The sequence below is a fragment of the Apteryx rowi genome, unplaced genomic scaffold (assembly GCF_003343035.1).
Source record: "Apteryx rowi isolate R43461 unplaced genomic scaffold, aptRow1 scaffold_224, whole genome shotgun sequence".
Classification (NCBI taxonomy): Eukaryota; Metazoa; Chordata; class Aves; order Apterygiformes; family Apterygidae; genus Apteryx; species Apteryx rowi.
The window spans coordinates 617,037-634,104 of NW_020448575.1; the positions used below are offsets into that span (position 1 = coordinate 617,037).

General features: G+C 41.5%; 1 protein-coding gene across 1 annotated transcript; it reads left to right on the forward strand.

Annotated features, from left to right (window-relative positions):
• The first annotated feature begins 436 nt into the window (after positions 1 to 436).
• On the forward strand, positions 437 to 16,900 carry IGSF10 (immunoglobulin superfamily member 10). Its single transcript, XM_026065166.1, has 7 exons — positions 437 to 630; positions 2,590 to 2,719; positions 4,656 to 5,046; positions 6,864 to 10,892; positions 10,962 to 11,273; positions 11,898 to 12,798; positions 14,992 to 16,900. The coding sequence occupies exons 1-7, from the start codon at positions 437 to 439 to the stop codon at positions 16,898 to 16,900; spliced, it is 7,866 nt and encodes a 2,621-aa protein (XP_025920951.1).
• The last annotated feature ends 168 nt before the right edge of the window (positions 16,901 to 17,068 follow it).

Below are 17,068 nucleotides of genomic sequence, written 5' to 3' on the forward strand. Positions count from 1 at the left end.
AGAGGAGCTGACGTGTGCCTGCGTGGGGATAAATTACAAGCAGATTTATAAACACGCTAAATAACCCGAATCGTGTAGCTGTAACGGCAGCCAAGCACTGGAGTTTCAAGCTTCTTTTTTCTCCCTTCGAAAAATTAAAACTTTACCTGCGAGCAAGAATTCATCAGGCACATTTCTTTAAGAGGGTTAGGCTGCTTATCTAAAAATCTTGTCATTTTAAAGAATTACACAGATCCAAAACTGAGGAAAAAACAAGAGTTCTGGCTTTTTGTGGGTTTTCTTTTCTAAAATGACAGACTTTCCTATTGTGCTTACAGGTTAAAACTAAGCAACTCAGCATGCGTGCTGCTACGAATGCTTGTGCGTTTTGTTTTCCTTACAGGATTGTTTGTTCATATTTCTTGCAAAGGATTATATTTTATTGTTTTCCTGCAGGATGAAAGCAATACGCAGAGACAAATGCTGGTGGCTGGAGCTTCTCTTCAGTTTCTGCCTGGCTGCTCTCCCCGGCAGCAGCGCCTGTCCCAGGCTCTGCGCCTGCTACGTCCCCACTGAAGTACATTGTACGTTCCGGTACTTCACCGCCATCCCACCGCACATCCCTCCAAATGTGGAGCGCATCAACTTGGGGTATGTTTAACATCAAGATTTTAAATATTCTGCATAGTTACCTGTCAACGCTTTTCAAAACTATAATTAGAGTTTCCAGATTTAGGGCTAAAAATCAATCAATGCAAGAGAGAAATGTGAGTTTAATGCTTTGCAGTATTCAGAACTGGTTGCAGTGATAGCTAGCAAAACCTGAAGCCCTCCGACACTGACTGGAAGTTTGGGGGATGCAAGAATTTCAGAAAGTTTTGAACTTAGACTTATTCTGTTGTATTAGCTGAACATCTTGCATCTGTAACAGTATTCAAAAGGGATCTGAAATAGAGAGAATTCTTACTGGGAAAAGATGGTTTAGAGCTCAGACAGCAGGCTGGAAATTTAGTAGGTGTGTTAAAATCTTTAGAGCTGCCAGATATTCTATATAATTTATTTGCCTAAGAAGTGTCACATAATGCTAAATATCCATGTTTTTATCTATCAAGTTTATGGGAAATAACACTTGTCTGAATACTTCAGTCTCAAACATGAGTCTGTTTTATAAGTGGTCAAAAAGAAACAGAGAATAGATTGTACCCAGGCTTGGCTGGCCCGTTACTGTGGTTTCTTGCAAATATCCTCTGTCATGCAACCAAATGACAAGACCAATCAGCAATATGGGACTGATCCATGTACCATCTTTTGATACACATAGTCTTTGAATTGTCCATATGTGTATACAGAAAATATAAAAGGAAGTTTATATTAAAGTCTTCCCCTTCCTCAGCCTTCTGCCCCTGACCAACACATTCTGGTCTCCGTTCCTTACTCCTGTCTGCCCTTTCCTTCCTTTCACCTCTGATTTTGTTAACGTTGTCCAGAAGCACAGTATATGAAGAGCTAGTACTAAGTACCAGTACTTTGAGAGGACTGTGGGTTACCTGGGTATGGGACTTACGTTTGAAATACATTAATTAGTACCATTGAAAGGCCATCTGCCTGGTTAATGAAGCCAGCTTATCACCACCGTGCACAGGAGGTGTGACTGCAGCACAAGAAGCAGCCCTGAGTTAGCTAGCGAGTTGCGTAAGCATGTCAGTAGCCCTGGTGTCAAAGGCTTCACAGAGGAGGTCTTGGTGCTGGGAGGCTTGCACAGCACACACTCATTCTGTGATCTCAGCGTCGCCTCTGTCAATACGCTAGCTAGATTCAGACGTGACCTAAGGTCAAACCTCCTGCAGCAGTACAGCTCTCACTCAAGAACATCTCAGTGGTTTACTTTGGCTCCCTGTTTAAATCCAGCCTGGACTGTCAAGACTTCATGCGTACTCACTGAAGTCAGCGGAGGTTGAGGCTGTCTCTACACTAGGAAGTAGTGCGCACTGCTGAAGATCTGTAGAGTGGAAATAAAACTCAAGATGTGCAGCTGAAACGGGCAGACAGTGGAGTCCAGCCAAGTCTCCAGGCAGCAGGATGAGGGGACAGGGCTGCAGGACCCTGCAGACCCACTTGCCCCACAGCCTAGGCACAGCCACGGCCACCCTGGGCCCCGGCAGGGAAATGCCACATCCCAGTGCCACTCGCTTCAGCCAGTTCTCAGCAGACAGCAGAGGAGGGTCTCTCTTGTGTAAGGTCCTCTCGTGACACTGCAGTGTTGGGAAAGCCTGTACTCAAGGAGGAATCAGTGCATGGTAGACCTCTATCATTACAGAAACTCCTTTCCCTTCTACACTGGAGTCCCAAACTGGCATTTTTGTCTGCATATTTTTTGCAGATAGCTCCCCCATCCACTTTGAATACAGTGTTCAGGAAGCTGCTCTTGACAAGTTACCAAATTTTGTGCTAACATGAAGGAATGACTTAAAATTTCATCTTAATAAATCAGAAGTGCTGTCTACTTCATGCATTTGCAAAAAGGCCTTCTTTTGCTCGGTTGTTGTTTTTAAACTTTTGAACATTAGCTTACTGACTAAACCCAAATCTGGGATGAAATGTTTGTTACAGTTACAACAGCTTGCTTAAACTGACTGAAACAGATTTCTCTGGCCTGGAGAAACTGGAGTTACTGATGCTGCACAGCAATGAGATAAATGCAATCCCTGATAAAGTATTCAGTGATTTACATTCATTACAGGTAAGAACTAAATGATGACCTAATCTTAGTTTTTGTTATGACTTTAAAAAAAATCTGTCAGTATCTGACACAGAAGTAGATCAATGGTCTCTAGCATTTTGGTATCCTGTTTCTAATTGAACCCATGTGAAAGATAAGGGCCTTCACAATCCAGTAAGTATCCTAATGCAAAATGTCTTTCCTTCCCAGGTAGACATTCAGATACAGTTTAATGAGCGTGATGAACACATTGGTAGATATCTCTCAACAATATTTAGCTGGCAACTATAGTTGAGACTCCCTTTCACATGGCAGAGAAAGTCTGCAAAGCTCCAAGTGCTACATCTGTGGTAGGAAACTTGTCTTTAGTTAATTTGTCAAGGTAAAAAAAAATTTTTTTAAGAGGATTTTATTCCATTCAGATTTCCTTTTCACTTCAGCACAATATATTCCATAGTACTTTCCCTTTCCATCCTTCATCAAAACAGCTTCCTCCTGAATAGAAACTGATCACATACAAACATTTTAATGCTTTAAAAAGACTACAATTCCTTGATTTTATAATTTATTATATATTTGTGGACTTCTAAAATGTAGTATTTGATGCATGGCTTGTTCTTTGAAATATTACCTATTTCTGAAATATTACCTATATTTACATATATTGTAAAAAAAAAAATAGTAAACATGCACTGTGTCATACAGGCATTCTGGAGCTATCTCAGTATTTCTCTGTGCCATGTAGATATTCATACACAAAGAAGTGATTATTTAGGCACAAGCTTTCTCAACCAATTCCATGTACAGGTAACACTTATTCTCCAGTTAAATTTAAATCTAGAGCTGTTATTAGTTACGATGGAGAGGTAATAATGTTGTAGCTGTGGCAATCTAACAACATCAGAGGGACCTGAACTGATTGGGCAGAAACATGGTATCAAATCGAGTGCTGGTTTTAGAGGATTAGGAAGAGGGGGGAGAGAGACAGAAACAGAAAAGCTTTTGAGCAAACAAATCCATCTTCAGGTTTCCCTAACCTCATGAAGGCCAGTTCTGTGCCTGAAAGCTTGCTTGTTAACTCCTCGCAACTGGCTTAATAAAAACGTACATCCCCATTCCTATAAACTTTCCCTTGCTTATCAACAAGAAAGATGGTAACACAAAATTATAAATAGTTTTAGTGGATTTAAATTTGGCAAATAAAATGAACTTGCACATTATTGGAGTTTTGTACTTTTTTTTTCCTCACTAATTTTCAAAATACAGAATTCACAATTGTAGCAATATTAGTCTAACAGGAAAAGTAACAACCAAAAGGGTGTCTCAGGTACCATATTTTGTATTTCAGCAATATACAAGACTTGTTCATCTTATAGTTATGCAGTTGACTTTTAACCTGTCAACAACAAAATGGCAGCTGTGAGTTGAGGTTTGGCAAGTACACCATCTCATATGATAGAAATCCTTAAACTGGGAACAACTTAACAGTTCTATTGGTTAAACATCAAAATAGACTCTCTTGTGCCTTTTTATAGTTGTAATGTTGTCTGGAACAAAAACACACAACATAGTTTATGGACAAAGTTTATGGCTTACCCTTTTCACAAATGTGGTTTAATTGGGATTATTTTGAATGACTAAACTGAGCAAGCATTGTTTTGGGGGGGCTTTTCCACCCCCCTCCCCTTTCTTTCAACTATTGCATTTTGTAAATGTGACTGCACAAGTATCACCTTGATGGATAGTTGGAACAAGAAAGTATCCTTGTAGCCACATGCAACTAACACTGGAAAAAAATCCTAGTAGCAGGAATTATTTTTAAATGCAATCACTCCCGTTACTGCTCTGTCAAAGTACTTTCACTTCATGGAGTAACCATCAAAGAGAATTTGTTAAGAGTCTTATAACAATATAACATGGCTTAATATTATACACTTGTTACTTTTTCCATCAACAGGTCTTAAAAATGAGTTATAACAAGGTCAGAGTACTTCAGCAGGATATTTTTTATGGTCTGAAGAGCTTGGTACGGTTGCATATGGACCACAATAGAATTGAATTTGTAAATCCCAATGTTTTCTATGGACTCACATCACTGAGGTTGGTCCATTTGGAAGGAAATTTACTTAAGCAGCTTCATCCTGATACTTTTGTCACCTTGCGCTATATTGAAATATTTAAAATATCCTCCATAAAGCACATATATTTGTCTGACAATTTGTTGACTTCACTGCCGCAAGAAATGTTTTCCCACATGTCTGAGCTAGAGAGCATTTACCTTCATGGAAACCCTTGGTCCTGTGATTGCAATCTACAGTGGTTTGCAGAATGGGCAAAAGAGAGACCAGGTGAGCTGAAGACTTTGTTTATGCTTCTTAATCATGTTATAGTATCTTATACTTTATGATAAGGGTAATTGTCCTTTTGCTCCCAGACAAGAATGGAAACACAACTACATCTGATTTATTTCTAATTGTCTTTGTGTTGATTAGTGACCTATTCACACCACCTTCATATCAGTCTGAGTTCTTTGTTCTTCTTGAGTTCTTTTGTCTGTTCTTTGATTCATCACATGTACATTATCACTTGAAAACCACTGCAAATTAAAATTAAAGTACCATGTGTGAAGCATAAGAAGAAACATCTCACTCTTTATAGCCTGTCAATTATTGACTTATGGATAGCAGATCATTACTGCAAACCTGCATGATTTGTGACATTTTCTGTTGCACTTTTCTGATTTCTTTTTTTACTCTGCTCAAAATGTTATTCCTTCTCCTTCTGTTACTCATAGTTATTCCTTATCCTTCTGTTACTCATAATGTGCAATGCACATTCAAGAAAAATTTATTCCTTTAAACTCTTATATCTGTCTTTTCCAGGATTGTTGGTTAACAGGATTAGTGTATGTGTATGTAATCAAGACAAACAAATGAATAACATTCAGTTTCCTGGATTTAATGAATCTAGTGGTCTTAATCCATTTTCAAGTGCAGCAGCTTTCCCTAATGAACCTTTTTCTTTGGCCAGCCCAAAGTTTCTGTGCACTAGGGGAGTGCATCTATTTGTTTTCTGTAAATGGCCTACACCGCTTCTAAAAGCCAAGCCAATGTTTTTTCTGTATTTCACTGCACAGTTCCAAATAGCCATACATACCAGCTCACACACAGCTAGCTGGACTATCTGCATTTTTCTGGAAATAGAATGCAGTTATTTTGGCTCACTTCATTCTCTTGTCAGCTGTGGAGAAAATAACACATGTATGTGTGTGAGATGATGGAAGGATACATCATGTGTTATTTTCTCCACAGCTGACAATTTGATTTCTGGAACAACTTATTTTCTAGTTTGAATATATTATTGCAGTATAATTTGTCTTGGAGCTGCAGTCTGAGGAACACCACTTCACAAAAAATAAGCTGCTTTCTTCATATATGCTTCTGATATTGTTTTCATAAAAACTTCAAATCAGTAGATATTATCAAAGAACTGAAAGACATCTGGTGGATTAATTTTTGGAAAGGATGAGTGAGATTGGAGGGAAGGATTGTCTTACAAATAAAAGAGAATAGGCTCATTGGCCACGCTCCTTAGCACAGAGTCATTCTGTTCAGATAGCTGTGTCTTGATTCCAGAGCTGGCTTATTTGCAGTTTTGCATCATTATATGTTGTGCAGAACATACAACGTTCCACAACCTTGTTTTTCCCTTTTTTGTTCCTTCATTCACATAAGGAAGTTAATTTTTACATAGCTGGCAGGAGTGAAAGCCACATGGTACTTGATGCTTTGAAAAAGAAATGAGGAACTCGAGAACTTTCTTTGCTACTGCCCTGAGCAGAGGTTGTGCACAATAGTCTAGTGTTACCCCTGAACTCCTGCTATAGCCTGTATCTCTCAAGACAAAGCTATGCCCATGTACAACAGAGCCTTCCTTGCACTGTGTAAAACCACTAAAGTTGTCAAAGAAGAACACTGTACTGTGCTGTGATAGCAATAGTCATTGTGCTTGAGTCTTCACTAATGAAACTTTTAAAAAGTTGGTGACCACTTTAGGATAAACTTTGTAAATACTTTATTCAAGAAAAAACTTGTTGGTAACTATATAGCTGTTTTCATATGAAAAACTGTATCACAAAAACTTACTACATTTTTCCTCCCTTTAGATGTTATAAAGTGCAAAAAAGACAGAAGCTCTTCTGATGCTCAGCAATGCCCAGCTTGTGCTAACCCCAAAAACTGTAAAGGGAAAAACTTAGTGGATATTCCACCTGCATCCTTAACCTGCACTAAGCCAGCCATACATCACTCCCTGAAACTGAAAAACATCACAGTGCCAGATGATGGGGATTTCAGTTCCATTTCTCCCAAGGACTTTATAGCTCCTATAGGATCCATGGTTTTGAACATGACTGATCAAGCAGGAACTCAAGGTAACTTGGTTTGCAACATCCAAAAACCTAAAGAAATGTCTCCCATCTCATTTGGCAAAGATGGCAACAATACAGTACTCAAAGTATCATTCTCAGCATTTCTTGTGTGTGGCATTGATTATGAAAATATTCAGCAGCTATGGAGCATATTGGCCCTGTACAGTAATTCTCCCCTCGAACTAGAAAGGAATATCCTACCAACTAAAATGCCTTTTATTAGTTACAAATACAAACAGATCTACTCTGAAAAGAATGAACTTTTTACCAATATAGAAACCAAACTGAGAGCTGAACCATCTTGGTTAATGCAAAACAAAGTGGCATTACAGCTAGACAGGACAACAACCACACTTAACACACTGCACATCCAATACTTTACTGATGCTCAGATTATTTTGCCCAGTTCTGACAAAAAACAGGTGAGAAATAACTGGACAATCATCTCCAGGGACAACAAAACACAAACCCAACACACTGTTTTAGTTGGGGGGACAGTGGAGCTAGATTGCCAAGCAATTGGAGAACCGACTCCTGCAATAGAGTGGATATTGGCTGATGGGAGCAAAGTTAGAGCCCCTTACATCAGTGAAGACRGAAGAATCATAGTAGTTAAAACTGGAACATTTACGTTACGGACAGCTGATACTTTTGATACTGGACTTTATCATTGCATAGGAACAAATTATGATGATGCAGATACTCTCACATTTAGAATTACTGTGGTTGATCCTTATGTGGAACACAATCATGTAAATGGAGCTCAACTTTCTACATTTATTGGTAGCGTACTCTACCTTCCTTGTCCATCCACTGCTGTTCCAGATGCTTCCATTAGTTGGGTGTTACCTGAGCGTGTGATTCTTCATCATTCTGTAAGAAACAAACATATTTTTGAAAACGGTACCTTGAAAATTCAAAGGGTGACAGAGCAAGACAGTGGCTACTTTAGATGTGTTGCAGCCAACCAGTATGGCGTTGATCTTTTGGTATTTCAAGTGCTAGTTAAAATGGATGAAACCACTCCACAGAAAAAGCATGTAGCTGTGGGAGAACGGGAAGTGGAAGAGGGCTCTGGCAATGTAATGCTTGCCTCTGTTACAAGACCTAAAAATTCTTTAGCTTCTCTGGCCACCCTGACAGCTAATCAGGCACCTGCTACCTCAGCACCTAGCAAGCAGACCATACAGAGTGCAGACAAAAGGAACGGCTATGGACAAATGACTACCTGGCGCCACAGGGACAAAATAAGCAGGAGGTTTAGAGGACGCAGAAGACAGTTTGTTTCCTCAGCCAGGAGAGTYGATCCACAGCGCTGGGCAGCCTTTTTGGAAAAAACAAAGAGGAACTCAACACTGATACAAAAACAAGGAACAGTTGCAACAAACCCACCTGTTCAAGTCCATAAGTCCTCAAAAGTACCTGAGGATGAAGAAGAAACATCCGGTGATCCCACATCTCCAGAACTAGAATCTGTGATACTGGCAACTAAGACACCCGCTGTATCTCCTCTGGGAAAAGTAATGGAAAACATGACAACTGCAGAACTTGCGATCACCACAAGTAACACTCTYGCTAGGAAAACTTCCGTCTTGGTTACAGAGGCAGTAACTCCGCTAGCTTCTCCATTTTCACAGTCTGTCTCACCTGGCACCAGAAGGCCACAAACATATCTAAAACCTAAAATCACAAACCCTAAATCACAGGAAAGATCTGATTTAAGTCAAATATCAACAAATGGTATAGAACAATCAACTGTATCAAAAGGAGCAAGTAGAACATCTGTGGTCTTCAATGCTGGGCACAGATTGGTATCTTCTGAGGAAAATAATAGCCAATATTTAAAATTTGTATCTTTGACACCCATGACAAGTGTTACTGACACCAGCAAGCACGTAACTCCCCAAAAACCAGCAGAAAAGCTACGTGTTTTTACCGAGTCTATTGATAAGACTTCAACCAAAACAGATCATCAGGTATCTGTAGTGACAGTCAGTGAACCAAGTAATGAGTTAGGTCACGTTTATTTTCATAGTACTCAGAAAGCAGTAACTCCTAAGCTACCATTGGGCTCAACTAACATTATACATCAGCAAATTCAGCTTATTAGAGATGTTACAACTCATACACCCCAGGCCCAGAAGCAATATGGAAGACGAAGGAAAATTTCTGGTAGGAGACGAATTGTCAGACCAGACCRAATTCCAAGTATGAAGGAGCACACATACAATTTGGGGAGACCAGGCTCTATCAGAGGAAGAGCAGATATGATTCCAGGTGTCCAACCAATTACAAAATATATCTCAAATTCACTCACCTTAAATAATTCAGGCAGTTCCCTCAACCCATTTAGCCCAGAAACACCTCTGTCCCCCCCCTTTACCACAAACACGCCATTAGAGCACCCAACAGGTATTCATGAAAACACAGCATTCCTCATGGAAGAGAAAAATGAACCTACTGCAAGACAAAAAGCTACTTCTACAATCATGCCTTTCATCACAGAAGGCACACAAGATGATCCTGAGACCAGTGCTTCATTTCAAACAAATACTGATAGAGTCCAACCTGTTAGTATCAGACTACCAACAACGGCAATCCACACACCTTGTGTTGCTACAGAAATTACACATACTGTAAGCACTAAGATATCATCTACTTTTGAACCTGTCTCACCCAATGTTAAGTCTAGAACGTCATCAAAAAATTCCCAAATAGGAAAAATTACTTGGGAACGTGTCTTTGGGAATGACACAGAAAAGGAGGCATTGAAGAAGCTGCCCAAAAAGCACACAGAGATGTTTCCATCATCAGAGGTATCAACCACACATCCTAAAACTACAGCAGCGTTACCTATGGCCGAAGTTTCTCCTTTGCACTTCACGCCTATTTCAAGTGAGGAGAATCACACTGCTGGTTTCTTGTCTCTAAACACACACATTCATCATGACAATGGTACGTCAGAAAAACATTCTCCCACTGCAGAACTGCGTTCTTACTCTAATCATGCAACTACTGCAACCAAAGAAACGGATGCAACAAGTTTGAAGCCGACAATTATATCTATTATTACTCCTCAAACTGACACCAAAATCACTAAAAGTAGAATACTCAGAGTGGGAAGAAAGAGAGGTCAGAGGAGGAAGAGGCCCCATAAAACACCTACTTCACAAAGCACGACTGCAGGCAGCAGCACTACAGTGATTTCATCAGTGAATACAGCTATACCTGTTGTGACAACCGTTAAATCACTAACCATGCCTACAAGTCTTATGACCACAAAATCTCTCTCTGAGCACATAAGCACAATCTCAGTTACGGAAACGACAGCACTTTCCCTTCCTGGTGCAACAGACGTACCTCATCGCGTGCCTACAACAAACAGGCGGACCTCAGCAACACCTATCCCACGGAAGAGCACCCCGTCAATTCAGTTTCCACCCGATGGTCGTTTTGCTCCGAACCCCACTGCTGCAATCCAGACCACACCACTGTTTTCCAAGCCTTTCCCTGCCACAAGCGTGCGACCTGCCACGGTGTTTGGAACAGCTAGATCAGAACCTGCTCAGCAAAGCAAAGCCACCACAGTGGCAGGCAAAAAATCACACCCCGAAATAGAAGATCGTGTTGCACAGTCCGTGTCCCCAGGAGGAACTGAGCTAAGCACCAGAACGCCTGCTGCACCCACACACATCGTTTCTCCCCGCACTCAGCCTCCCACCCCGCTGCCGACCCTGGCAGCAGGCACGCCACCCGCAGCCATCGCGAGAACCAATTCGCCTCCATGGTGGGAAAAGAAGTTCTGGCATAAGCCATCTACTAAAGTTACAGAAAGAGGCAAAACACTAACCGTCAATACACTGACCATGTTAAAGTCGTCACAGAGCCCTACTCCATATGYTCCTGCGTGGGGAAGGGACAAGGACAGTTCTGTCAAAGGCTGGTCTGAAAACAGACCAGATCAAGAAACTACCACCAACAATCCTATAACCTTGGACTCCCTCTACAGAAGGCATTTTGAAAAGCCCAGAATAATCGGTGGAAAATTAGCTGCTTTTACTGTGCTAGCTAATTCAGATGCTTTCATTCCTTGTGAAGCTACTGGTAACCCCCTTCCAACAATACAATGGACCAAGATATCATCAGGTAAGCTCAATAAGCCTTCTTTAAAATTTATTATTATAGTTTTGTAATTTGGCAGATGATGTGTGCACCAAACTGAGGCATTGCTTCATTTAGGACTGCTGTGAAGCATCAGTGATAAAACAAACCTGGAAATAGTGAAAAACAGTGATATCCCAGCACACTGTCTGGAGTGTCTTAATACCAATTATGAAACAGCTCCTTAGGGAAATGTGAGGATAAATTAATCTATATTTAACAATAACTCTGTGTTTACTGTGAGAAAATTTCAATATTTATTTTGTTACCTGCCATTTCAGAATAGTGAGACAAGTGGGGGAAAAAAATGTGTAAGAAACCATCAAATCAAGTTACAAACTATGCTAAAATATTTTTGAATATGCAAAGTCTATTCTGTTTTATCCAAATTTTGCCTCTACTGAGGAACTGGATTTTATTTTAGTTTAAAGCTTTTTTCACTGTGTATGTAAAACATTATTATCTCTCTCTTTTCTATCATCACTGCCGTCTTGGTTATTGGAGCAAAACAGGCTAGGATAAGGAAAGCATATTCAGCTCCTGAATGAAGAAGCAGCAGAACAGAGGTGTTTTCACATGCTATAATGTTGCTCCCCCTTGCTTCATTAGAGCCTGATGCATCAAAAAGCACGCATGACCGGAGGTTTGAAGTCTTCGCCAATGGCACCCTCTCCATYGCGGAGGTGAGCATCCAGGACGGCGGACAGTACCTGTGCGTCGCAGCCAACCGGCACGGCTCGGCACGGCTCCTGGTCACTTTGTCCGTGGTGGCTTATCCGCCGCGGATCGCAGAGGGGAGATCCCGGGTCATCACCGCCCATTCCGGAGAGCCTGTGGCAGTGACATGCAAAGCTGAGGGTAGGCCTGCTCCCACCTTTTCGTGGATTCTGGCAAATAAAACATACGTCTCAGGCTCTTCCACAGGAAATAAAAGAGTTTCTGTGCAACCGGATGGCACTTTAATTATCAGGGAAGCTACTGTTTACGACAGGGGCCTTTACACATGCGTGGCTAATAACCCAGCCGGCACCGATACGCTGGTCGTAAAACTGCAAGTCATTGCAGCACCTCCCGTTATTCTGGAAGAAAGGAGACAACATATTGAAGGGATAATGGGGGAAAACCTGAAACTCCCTTGCACTGCAAAAGGAAACCCTCATCCCAGCATTCACTGGGTCCTCTTTGATGGGACAGCAGTGAAACCTTTGCAGTTTGTGAATGGGAAATTCTTCCTGTTTTCCAATGGAACCCTCCACATGAGAAACATCGCTCCTCCCGACAGTGGGAATTACGAGTGCATAGCCACAAGCTCCACCGGCTCGGAGAGGAGGGTGGTACGTCTCGTGGTGGAACAGAGAGACACGCTTCCAAAAATAGCTAACGCCTCTCAAAAAATGACTCAGTTGAATTTTGGGGACAAGTTGCTTCTGAACTGTACGGCTACTGGGGAGCCAAAGCCCAGGATAATCTGGAGGTTACCTTCCAAGGCGGTTGTTGACCAGTGGCACAGGTAGGAGCCTTTTTTTCTTCTTTCTTTCTTCCACCCCTTTGAAAGTTCAAGCACGATCTTCTCCAGTGCTCAGATGAGAGAGAATTACATCACTGAAACATTGTGAATTAAGCTCACTGTTAAACTTTTAACAGTAGTGAAGCATCCATAATGATGGATTATTATTGTATTTCTAATAATAGACCACATAACTTATGTCATTAGTGGGTGAGGTCTTACCAAAATGGGTGTAACTCTTATTTGAACTAATGAAGCTTATGTTAATTATGCAATGGTTGAATTTTGGTCATTTTATTCTGTTGTGACTTAGGACAAATTTTTAATTCATGCTAGAACACAATTTACACTTTAATAAATACTGACATTAATACAGAGGATTTAGTAGAGCACTTCTGAACAGCGCTAAGACTTTTTGTACCACAACTTCTAAAACAATTTAAGCTAATTCAGTGTGATTGATGACCGCAAATACAGCAACATTCAGTACATTTCGACCATGAATCTGGTGCACAATAATTATTCCTTATTTGTTGAAACAAACTAATCTAAACTAGGAAAACTGTAGATTGTGACTGTAGTGCTAGAGCTTTCATTTTAACAGAGACAGATGGTTCTAAGTCCTGTAGTTGGCAACATGAGTATATTTAAATCTGTAACAATTAACCATTAAGATTTATGGAAATGAAGGGTTTTAATATTAAATAACAGCTTCTCCATTGTGAAAAAGACTGCCCATATAGCACTGGAAGCTGTAGGTTAGAGACTACGGAAGATAAGAGAAGCTATTTGCGAGAGATTTGTAAAGCAGGATTCAGGAGGAGACTGCTGTAATGTCACTGCCAGTCCCCACGCTGAGGGTCTCCCCCGCAGCCCGTCCCCCAGGAACACGTCACCTTCGCATGGGAAGAGTCCACGATAACGATGTTCCTGCCAGCTTCGTGAATGCTTGCAGCTGGATTGAGGAGGTAGATCCCAGCCAGTGCCATTAATCATTTGGCTGCTAAGGGTCATTTCTGACAATGCGCAGCACTACTGCCAGCCGCCCGGGGCGCGGGACATCGGTAAGAAGCGCGAGGGAGAGGAGCGGAGGTTGGCAGGACGAGGGACCTAAAAACAGACAGGCTCATTTGTTCACAGAATTTTCTGCAAGGCAGAAGCTGCGTCGTGCAGCTTGCGCACCACTGTAGCGTTCAGTGAGCACACGCACGTCTAAATCAACAGCAAAATGGCAACTACATCAGGCCATAATCCACTGGATATGTGGGTAATGCGGACACAGCTTCTTCAGAGAGAACTTTTGTGTCATACTGTGCTGTGCCAGTCAGCATCAATTTATCACAGTTGTTTAAACTTAAGTCCTCAAAATGTAAAACAACAGAGGAAGATAAAGGAATTTTTCCCTCAACCTGCTTCTGCTCTTTTACCTTAATCTGCAAGTGAGTAGAATTATACCAATCCAAAAAGCATGAGTTTCAGAGAGGCCCTGAACGATCAGAATCTGGCTCCAATGAGATCCTGTACGCTTTTGTAATACTACTGCCATAGTGGCTGATAAAAGTGTCCCAAACAGTATCGATAATGAGCTCACCATAGCTCCTATGCAAACACTCTTCTGGCTGAAACTGTAGCAGGAAAAACAACAGCATGTCACACTGATCCCAGTTTTTGTTTTCAGTCTCTGTTGSCTTGCAGGCTCATGTCAAACATAGAGCAGTGGCAGGGAGAGAGGTGAAGTCAAKAAAGCACAGATGCATTAGTAAGGATATAAAGAAATCTTGTGCATATCATTTAAATCTCTGTGTATGCATTTTGCGAGACTTGAAAGATCTAATCCTTTCACGTAGCTCTTTCTTCCACTGCTAGCACCCAAATCTGATGGCTTGTATACCAGCATTTATTTTCCAATGTTTTGGGAAAGGCTGAGGTTTTTTTCAGTAAAGGAAGGAAGGCTAGGAAGACATATCAAAATAGTGCCTTTGAAAAATAGCTTAAAATAGTCCATGTATTTTATACAGTATATCACAGTATATTTTTAACTGACAAAACAGAAGTTTAAATTAGGAAATCTAGTAAAACACTCCACACCATATTCAACAAGTTCAGCTAATACTATGAATCATTTAGAAGGCTGATTATTCCTCTCTAGCATTTTGGTTCCTAATGATACTTTTCCTCTTCCTCCCCACACAACAGAATGGGAAGTCGAATCCATGTATTTCCCAATGGATCCCTGGTTATTGAGGCAGTTACTGAGAAGGATGCAGGTGACTATCTATGTGTTGCAAGAAACAAAATTGGAGATGATCTGATACTGATGAAAGTCAGCATCACAATGAAACCAGCCAAGATTGACCAGAAACAGTATTTTAAAAAACTGGTTCCATATGGAAAAGATTTCAAAGTGGACTGCAAGGCCTCTGGGTCACCTGCACCAGAGATATCCTGGAGTTTGCCAGACGGCACAACGATCAACAACGTGATGCAGGCAGATGACAGTGGACGCAGGTCTCGGAGATACGTCCTCTTTGACAATGGCACTCTGTATTTGAACAAAGTTGGAATAACAGAAGAAGGGGATTATACCTGCTATGCTCAAAACACCCTGGGAAGAGATGAAATGAAGATACACATCACGGTCGTAACAACTGCCCCTCAGATAAAGCACAGCTACAAGACATACGTTAAAGTGAAAGCTGGAGATACRGCACTATTAGATTGTGAAGTTGTTGGAGAACCCAAGCCAAAAATATTCTGGTTACTACCTTCCAGTGACATGATCTCCTTTTCGACAGACAGGTATCTCCTGCATGTTAATGGTTCTCTGTCAGTCAGTCAAGTCAAACTGTTAGATGCCGGGGAGTACATGTGTGTCGCTCGTAATCCCGGAGGGGATGATACAAAACTGTATAAACTGGATGTTGTTTCTAAACCACCTATCATAAATGGGTTATACACAAACAAAACCATCATGAAAGTGACGGCAGTGAGGCATTCAAAGAAGCAAATTGAATGTAGGGCAGAAGGGACACCTCCCCCTCAGATTATGTGGATCATGCCTGATAATATTTTCCTAACAGCTCCGTATTATGGGAGCAGGATTACAGTGCACAAAAACGGGACACTTGAAATTCGGAACCTAAGGCCTTCTGACACGGCGGATTTTATCTGTGTGGCACGTAATGATGGGGGAGAGAGTATGTTGGTGGTGCAGTTGGAGGTATTAGAAATGCTAAGGCGACCGATGTTTAAAAATCCATTCAATGAAAAAGTAATAGCAAAACCTGGAAAAACTACCATATTGAATTGTTCCGTGGACGGAAATCCTCCACCTGAAATAATCTGGATGTTGCCCAATGGCACGTGGTTTTCCAGCGGGATCAAGACTGCTCAGTTTCTTACAGGAAGCAACGGTGCCCTTACCATCTATGATACTGCTAGAGATGACGCAGGAAAGTACCGCTGTGCTGCCAGGAATAAAGTTGGCTACATTGAAAAGCTGATCATCTTGGAAGTTGGCCAGAAGCCCAGGATTCTCATTCATCCAAAAGGACCGGTGAAGGGCATTAGCGGGGAGTCACTGTCGCTTCACTGTCTGTCGGAGGGGAGCCCCAAGCCAAATACAGCATGGACTGTACCAAGCGGCTATGTGCTAGATCGACCTCAGATCAACAGGAAATACGTACTGCTTGAAAACGGTACTTTAGTTATACGAGAAGCTACCATTCACGACCGAGGAAATTACGTGTGTAAGGCTCATAACAGCGCTGGAGATTCATCTGTAAGTGTTCCTGTACTCATCGTAGCCTATCCCCCAAGGATTACAAACCGGCCGCCACAGAGCATACGCACAGTGCCTGGCGCGGCAGTGCAGCTCARCTGCGTAGCGCTGGGAATACCAAAACCCGAAATCACGTGGGAGTTACCTGACCACTCGATACTCTCCACAGGTAACCAAGGCCGACCGTCCGGAAGCGAACTGCTTCATCCCCAAGGGACATTAGTCATCCAGAATCCCCARCCTTCAGATTCTGGCATGTACAAGTGCACGGCTAGAAATCATCTTGGCAGTGATTTCACAGTAACGTATATTCAAGTCATTTGAAATAAGAAATGCAGTATGAATGGTCGTTAACAAAGTCTACAGCTGGACTGAGTTTGGTTTTGGATTCAGTTTAATCAAAGGCAGCCATAGGCATGTAAGTGAACCTAAATACATTTACAGTATTCAGTCTGCAATGACCTTGCAAAAAAGAAAGAAACAGGGGCTTAG